Raw genomic sequence first — 9,078 nt, forward strand, 5'->3', positions numbered from 1 at the left:
AGACAATTCAGGTCATAACTAGGCCAGATCAAGTTATCTCCTCTCAACCATTCAGGCCCGAATAACCAACGAGTAAAAATCATTTTAAATTTGTTCAGGGACATACCCCTCATGACAAAGTCAGCAGGATTGTCATCAGTCTTCACATACTTAAACTTCACTGTCAAACCTTTATCACTAAGATTTTTTACCATCGCTTTTACATCTTTTAACCGGTTACGAGTGAATTGACATTTCGTATGGACATTGTCAGATAAAACCCAGGACAGTACTACCTGTGCATCTACAGCGATAATCACAGAACTGAGCACTTCCAAAGGGAGTATTTTCACCAGAACAGAAATGTGCTTCATGCATAAATATACCGCTAACAGCTCCAAGGTGGGTAAGGTTCTCTTAACAGAGGGAACAACCCTGGCTTTAGCGAATATCAGTCTGGCTTCTCCATGCTGATGTAAATATACCGCGATTCCATAGGCCAGGTTCGAGGCATCACAAAACACTATCAACGTGGCTGAAGAATCGGAAGCCACGGAGTAACGGTCGAATTCAAGCTCCCCAATACGTACCCGATCCTTATACAACTTCTCCCAGTCAACCATAATGTCGGGTGGGACCGGCTGGTCCCAGGATACCTTCAACTTCCACAATTTACTAAGAAGGATCCTACCTTTAATAGTAACAGGGAGCATTAAGCCAAGGGGGTCAAATACAGAGGAATTTACAGACAAAATATCCCTCTTAGAGGATACTGATCTTCCTTCAATGCAAGAACTTACTCGCATTTTGTCAGAGGAGGGGTTATACAAATAGCCCAATACCTTCTCAGTGTCAGAACCGTGGGAGGAGAGACTGTTATCCTGCAACATTCGCTTAGCAAGCACTTCATTGTTGCTACAGCAATTCCTACAGGGAAAATCCACCTTCCCCCATGACAGAAACAGCTTCCAAGTACAGCTGCATCAGAACTTCAGCAGAATTATGAGTTTTCACCAGATTGTCCACATAGAAGTGGCCCAAAAGCATCTCCCTGCAAGGACCAGGAGGGTAATTCTCCACATGATATCGAACCATGTAGCTCAGTATGAAAGGACTGGATACAAAGCCAAATATAAGAGTGTTGTATCTAAAGCAGATCAACTCATCACCCAATCTTAAAAAGAAGCAGAATCTATTTTTGTCACATTGGTCATTCAAACGAATCATTAAAAAGGCCTTCCGAATATCGGCCAGTAGAACATACTGGTTCATCCGAAACCGCAAAAGCAAATCCAGCATGTCAGTGCACATATTGACACCAGAATAAGCGCAGTTATTTAAAGAAGGTTTCCCACCGGTTCTCAAAGAACAATTGAAGACCGGTCTAATCTTGGTCGTGCACTGTAAATCCTGTTTTATCACCGGTCGATGAGGAATCCATACATATTTGTTAAAATCGGAAGGAGTAACCACAATCCTTTCAATTATTCCTTCCTTTTCTTGATCTAAGAAGACCTGACAATAATCCTCGTACAACCCTTGTTCCGTCAGCTTCTTCGATACGCGATTCAAAACTGACAAAGACACCTGATGATTAGCAGGCACCGATTTTAATTTTTCTTCATTCCAAGGCAAACTGACATAGTAAGAGTTATCTATGAAGCGAATGGAGGAGCGAAAGGACTCAATCATATTCTTATCGAAATCACTGAATTCCTCATCAACAATACCTATGGTTTCCAAACTAAACATTTTTTCTACAGTCCTCTCAACAGAAGACTCCTCAAAACAACTGAACGGATCAGTATACACAGACTTGGGGTTCAACGTAAAATATACATGAGTGAGGTCGCACACAGAGTGTTCCTTGACGACTTGAGCATAATTCAATTCCAACCCCTTTTCCAGGTCTTTGGGAGGAGGAGACCCAAAATCCGCCAGATCACCAAACAAAACTATTCCTTGGGGAAATTCCCACACAAGGCCCTCTCTAAACTCCTTTAAATTCATAGGTCCCAAAAACCTAAGCACGTCCACACCCAGTAAGCCATATACAGGCAAAGTGTCATCTCTCAACTCCGAGAAATTAGCAGCCAATTTGACCTGATGTTTCTTAAGGTCTTCTACCACAGAATTCAATCCGTGAACACGAAAAGAAAGGTCCATATCATCATCCACCAAGAACAACACAGAATGGCATGAATTTGGAAACCTCACTTGAAGATTAACTTCCTTCAAGTGTTTAACTTCTTTTCCCAAAAAGGTCTTAATCAGAAACTTACGATCTCTCATGGGAGTATTAATATCAGAAAAGGCATCCAACATTTTTCCAGACAAATAGGATCGCTCACTACCAGTGTCGATAAGGCAGTTGAAAGATACACTTTCACCAGATCCATTATCGACGGCAACCTCAACAACAGGCAGTAACGAAGAGCTATTCAAGTGCCAACAAGCATTAGAAGCAGTAGATTCACCCCCATCAGAAGGACACAGCACTCTACAGTGACCCTTCTTATTACATAGCCAGCACATTCCATACTCCTTACCCTTGCAAATACATGACTCTTCTGCATGAGAAGGGCTCGAGCACTTGCTACATAAGCCAATCTCCTTACACCTCCTCAACCGGGCAGCATGAGAAGGAAAAAACTTGCAGGAATAACCGTTATGGTTATTGGTTCGGCAAAAATTACACTTAAATCCAATCTTAGTAGACTGGATATGAAAATTTTCCAGTGTGGAAGGTTTTTTAGCATCAGGAGAGCCCATGAACCTAGGGGAAAATGTTTTCTTAGGTATACTAGCCACCTTCCGAGGATATGTTTCCTTATTTTTACAAAACTCAATCGTTCGAAATATTTCCGAACTGTGGTCTAGTATGTCTTCCAGGGAAGGGTAATTATTTCCTATTTTATGTATCAACTCAGACCTAAAAAGAGTGGGCAGCTTACTAAAAACAATATGACTTAACAACTTGTTTCCGGGAGAGTTCATCTCCAAGAAATTTAAACTGAAGGAACTATTTAATTCGTGAACCTGAGCCTTAACAGAATTCAAGAACTTCTTTGCTACTAAATTGTTGCTTAACTTCTCTATACCCAATATATGGGAAAAAACAGAATCCACAATGTTGTCCTTATCTAGAAATTCCGACGCGAGAATGTCGGTGGCTATGCGATAGTTTTCCTCAGATATAGAGAGGTGCCGCACCAGTTGAAAGGCGTAGCCAGACAAATGGTTTTTCAACACAACTAACCTCAGGGCGTCATTTTCTAAGTCCACTACGCTATTTTCGAATTCCCGCTGAAAATTAAGGAAGGCTAATATATCGTTTTCTAAATCCTTTTCACTAAACTTGGGACATTCAATTTTGGGCGTCATCCCCAGACGTTTTTCCTTAATAAGAGAGACTTTGTGATTTGCACTATCCCTTACTTCTACCGAAGGCTTGAGTCTAGACAATTTTTCCAACACCTTCACTCGATGGAGAGCGCAATCCCTATTAAATGCCTTAATCTCCTCATCTTCTGTTCCCTCAATTAAATAGGCATTAATAATTTGCTCGTCTAATAAATCCACTGAAGCAATGTAATCATCTATCTGCTTTTTATATAACGTATAACCTACTTCATTTATTTCATCTAATGAGTCTAAAAATTCAAATACAGTTAAGATTTTATCTCTAATAATCTTTCTTTTTTCAAATAACATTGAGGTAGTGGGAGAGGTAGTCATTTTAGAATACTAAACCCCGCCCCTTCTAACCTATCAACGGCTAAATGCTAAACCACTACCCTTTTGGCGCCAAAAATGCCTGTAAAAAAAGGAACAAGAAGCCAAAATGGCCGACGCAGAAACAAAGAAGAAGGAAGGAGGGAGGGGGTACTATCTACGCGATGGACAGCAGCCGGTCATCAAAAAGCCGAGACCAGTTTAGCAGAGAGTAGCTTACTAAACTGGCAGAGTTATTAACTCTATGAGTACCAATTTTTGGCAGAGTGAAGAAATTTTATTATCCACTTTTTCCCGTGGAAGTTAATTCTTCTTAAACAATTAATCGTTACTACTAACTCTGAAACTGAAGGAAAAAATTACAAACAAAAAGAGAAAAAAATAGGAGAAACAGAATTTATTAACAAAGATATATAAAGAAAAAGTAATGACCTCTATGGGCTGCCAAAAATGTCCATCTGGCTTACAAGAGTCTTGTCTTGTAGTAGTAACCAAAACGGGGGAGAGAGAGTGAAGGGAAATAGAAGGAAAGAGAGATAGAGAAGGAGGAAGAAGGGGGGGAAAAAGGAGGGGATCACTTACTGGAAGCTTCTGGGCGCCCTTTTACGAAAGGAACATTTATAAAGTTCGTTTTCTTGTGGGTTTTATTTTTTTGAGTTTGTGTTGTTTAAAAGTCCCCTTTTTCTTTCTTTTTCCTGGAAATTCGTTTTTCGTAGTCCTTTCAGCAAGGTCGAAATTTCTTGAGGCTGTATATTCTGGTGTTTTCTGGTATCTTCGAAAACTTCCCTGCGGCGAATATTCTGTTCAAAACATCTATTATCTTTTCTCGATAATAGAATTAGTTTTCAAGTGTCTTAGAAAACTAGATTCTTCTTTTCAACTTCTATTATCTTCTCTCGATAATAGTATTAGTTTTCAAGTGTCTTAGAAAACTAGATTCTTCTTTTCAACATCTATTATCTTTTCTGGATAATGATATTAGTTTTCAAGTGTCTTAGAAAACTAGATTCTCCTTTTCAACTTCTATTATCTTTTCTGGATAATGATATTAGTTTTCAAGTGTCTTAGAAAACTTGGTGCTTCTTTTCAACGAATTTAATGTCTCGTCAAGACAGAGTTGTACAACGCCTTAGTAAATTCCAGGCGTCCCTTTTTATCCGAGACCTACAGTTCGACCGTTCTGGTCCCCTCGAAGCCTTGTTCACAACTGACTATTTTAACTCAAAATATCACACACGTGCCTCAATTTAGCGCGAAACCGTTGCATCCAATCAACGGGCATAAGGGAGTCAGGTGACATAAAGAAAAAGGGGGAAGCTAGGGAAGGGGGTAGGAAAGGGGTTAAGAAGAAAGGAAGGAAGAACAGAGCAGCAAAAAGAAGGAAAGAAAAAGGAAAGAAAGATGGTGGAATATAATTTCCACAATCGTTGCATTTTCCTTTATTTTCGCAACTAATCTTACCAGACATTTATTTGTTAATTTAAAAATGTATTAAAAAATGTTTTGTAATGTTTTCATTCTTTGCGTTTTAAGCTTAAAGACTAATTTTTTTATAGAACTCCAACTCACCAATAATATAGTTTGTATTACTGCACACATAGATTCGAACAAGTCATCAAAAAACAAATATATTACGAATAAATGCTATCAAAAGCAAGATAAGTTACTTTTCCACCTAACCGGATATGTTTTTAGTGTTTTTATTTAATATAACATGTTTATTCAACTCGAAAAACATACAATGTTGACCGATGTATTGGAAAGTTAAAGATGGCGCCTGACTCTCTCGTTGACACGGTATGTTTGGGAAAAGAAGTTAAAAATAAAAAAAACTATGCAAAATACTGTTGGAAACTTGCTCAATATATGTTACCGTGACATAAGCTGACATATATTCGGTGGGGTTTTAACAGTATTTTGTCTATTTTTTTAATTTTTAACTCCTTTTTCCAAACTTGCCGTGTCAAAGATTTTTTTTTTAAAATTCGCTGCAGCTTTTTTTTATGTTTTGATTTAATAAAAAATATCCTTAGTAGTAGCGTCCTAAATTATGAGATGAAAAAAACGAACGAATTTCTTAGTGAAATGGAGTTGTCTCCCTCTGCACAATGACCTTGTATACAAAAACACCCATATTAATATCGTTTATTATTTTTAATGTAATAAGGAAAAAAATACCAACTGCATTTCTATTACTTTGCTGATGTTTTTTAAAAAACAAATCAAAATAATTTTTATGTGTAATTATTTTATTCACTAGATTAATGTATAAAGATTTTTGTAAAAATAAACTTTATTCAATTTAATCTTTAGAAAAAAATATCCTTAGTAGTAGCGTCCTAAATTATGAGATGAAAAATGAACGATTCTTCTCTTAGTGTAAAAATAAAATTTATTCAATTTAATCTTTAGAAAAAAAATATGATATACCGTGTGGTTGAGAAAATATAGGAATAATCAAGAAACTGTATTCCGTGAAGGAAATAAAGAGATAAATATGCATTTACGGATAGACAATGTGTCGTGTTTATCGTGTTCAGATATCGGGAGAGATTGCAATTAAAGGGACATAACGCCCAGAAGAGTTACTCCCCCCTGAAACAATATATAAGGTAAATAAAAGACCGTTTGAGCAAGTCACACGGTGAGCAGTAGATTGTAAAGTATTGATTTGTGTCCTTTTCTATTCTCTACCATATTCACGCCCGGGAGCCGGTGCATCATTTTACAACATTAAACTACTTCTCTATCAAAGAAGGGGAAATGCATGGGAGGATGGCACAACCCATGACAAATAAAGCCTCTCTTGAACTAGTTACAATAATGATAACGCAAAACATGGATGAAATGAACAAACAAATTAGAAACAGGTACTACACTTTCATCGCTGTTTGTTTAACGTTGATGTTATGTAAAACAGGCAGACTAATAAGCAGGTTTAAGTCTGGAATAATGAGTGAAGGTCATCGTAAGTTTAACCGAATCAAGTTTGATAACAATAAGTTGCAAGTCACATTACGTAATCATGACGTCATAGTTTAATTTCTTGGACCAAATCTATTTTTGTCATTTGACTGACTTCACTGTTTGTGCAATTCCTTCCTCTTATTGGATTTGTTTATGTGAAATATTTAGTTTTACAATTTTTAATATGAACATTATTTGGATTATTATTCGGAATACTGTTATCATTTTGGACGTTAACAATAATTCGACTAATCCAAATAATAATGAAATATTTTATCTAAAAAAATAAACCTGATTTTTAAAGCTTCATATATTTTTTTTAATGAATTTAATACGAAATATAAATTTACAATAGAAATACCTCAAAAGGTTTAAGCATGACAAATGTAATCTAAACTTTATAGGAAAACAATTCGGACATTTTTACACAAGGAACAAAATAATGCTTTCACCGTATTACGATGACCTTAAGTTCTTTGTTCTTTAGCAGTTGATTTTCTCTTTAAATAATTTCACGTTTAAATCGTGTTTTCCTCTTTTAATTTTGATTCTTTTATATTTTCATATATTTTATTTCTTAATGAATTGGACACACAAAACAAAAATTGTATCAATTTACTAAAGAAATCATAACAAACAAAGTTTCTTTTTTTGAACATAATAGAAAAAAAAAAACGACACTTTTCTCGTATTTAATTACCTGAATGAAAGGTAAGTTTCTTTCTTTTTTTTTTTAATATCATTTAACAACTTACAAATACTTTTAAATATTAAACTAATTTAATTTTTATTGCAATCCAATATAAAAGGTAAGTTATTTTTACGACTTTAAAACATCCGTTTGAATAACTTTTAAAAATAATCTGAAACAGAAAAGCAGTTTATTTTTTGCACCTCAGAATTTTTTTTTTTTAATGAATACGAAATATAAATTTACGATAGAAATACCCCAAAAAGTTTAAGAATTGACAAATATAATCTAAACTTTATAGGAAACAATTCGGGCATTTTTACACAAAATCTTAAAAATTTAAAATGGTTTATTTTTTTTTCCAATCCAATAAAAATATTGATTCCGCCATGCTTTATAATAAACTTGAATGAAAATATATGAATCTCCGGTACTTGTACAGTTTAATCAAGACATTAAAAAATTAAAATATCGAAAAGAAGGTTATATTGTACGTATCCGTTTTGGACTGAAGATCCCCGAAAAAAAAAATTCACTTAATTTGATCGAGTAGTTTTATTTTATTTTATTTCTTTTTTGCAGCGGAAAAACACGTTTTTATGAGAGCGCGTTGAAGTCAGCCATTGTGAAATTTATTGAACACGCCACGGGGAGATAACTCTAGTTAAAGCACTGACATCCCCCACCCCATTTTTACTACTAGCTTTTCTTCCTAAACATCGAACCGTTTAGTCGGTATCATAACAAATTGTTTTTTCCCCTGTAAAAAAATAATATATATATATATATATATATATATATATATATATATATATATATATATATATATATATATATATATATCTATAAAAACAGAGATGTGTGTGCCACAGACGATTTCTGATTGGTTAATCCAATAATCACATCTCCTAAAAAAGTATAGTTCTTACGCTCTTAACTTTACCATAAAATATTTTGGTCTTATTTATTGTCCATCTTGGAAGGGTTTAATTTTTTTCTAACTTGCCATTTACAAATTAGAAAAATACGAAAGTTACAGACATCACAATCCAACCTCTGACTCAACGTCCGCCATTAACACAAGAAAGCAAACGCTGGACAGATTATTAGTACTACTACTACTACAAACAATACAGCACGAAAACACGCGCACACACGCACACACACTCACGTCCACTACCGTCCTTGGCTACGTCACGTTGTTATGGCAACACGATAAATACACAGTAAATTTGATTTTCTTCATTTCTACGCAAATATTACGCAAATATAAATCATATAGAATATCTGTATGATTATAATTACACGTAATAGTTAAATAAAGATGATCATCGTATAAGAGAACCGCAAAAAAAAACTAATAGGGAATTTGTATAAAGTTGTATTTTCTTTATAAATAAATAGAAAAAAGGGGTGTTGATAAGACTATCGATACTTATACAGTTTAGTGACGACATTAAAAAATGGAAATATTGAAAAAAATTTTTATTGTCCGTAACTGTTATAGACTGAAGTTCTCCGGAAAAAAAATTCTTACAGCGAAAAACAATTATTTATCACGACGACGTCAACGTGGCCATTTTGGAAATGTACCTAGCAGAATACCTCCATTTTAGGCCAAATTTCGCAATCTAGCCTTTTTTTTTCTCGCCATATTGAGATGCGCACAACACATCTGAAATTTTTTTACGTTTTTTTTTTTTTTT

At 34.9% G+C, this 9,078-nt stretch overlaps 1 protein-coding gene across 1 annotated transcript; it reads right to left on the minus strand.

The window, feature by feature from the left end:
- Positions 1–906: 906 nt before the first annotated feature.
- LOC145270283 (uncharacterized) lies at positions 907–3,717 on the minus strand. Its single transcript, XM_080125926.1, has one exon. The coding sequence runs from the start codon at positions 3,715–3,717 to the stop codon at positions 907–909; it is 2,811 nt and encodes a 936-aa protein (XP_079982052.1).
- Positions 3,718–9,078: the final 5,361 nt, after the last annotated feature.

This window comes from Euprymna scolopes, chromosome 46 (assembly GCF_053919585.1).
Source record: "Euprymna scolopes isolate OS-2025 chromosome 46, ASM5391958v1, whole genome shotgun sequence".
NCBI lineage: Eukaryota > Metazoa > Mollusca > Cephalopoda > Sepiida > Sepiolidae > Euprymna > Euprymna scolopes.

What these genes read in the sequence shown, in the direction of transcription:
- LOC145270283 (XM_080125926.1), bottom strand. Translation starts at nt 3,717, where the DNA reads ATGACTACCTCTCCCACTACCTCAATGTTATTTGAAAAAAGAAAGATT.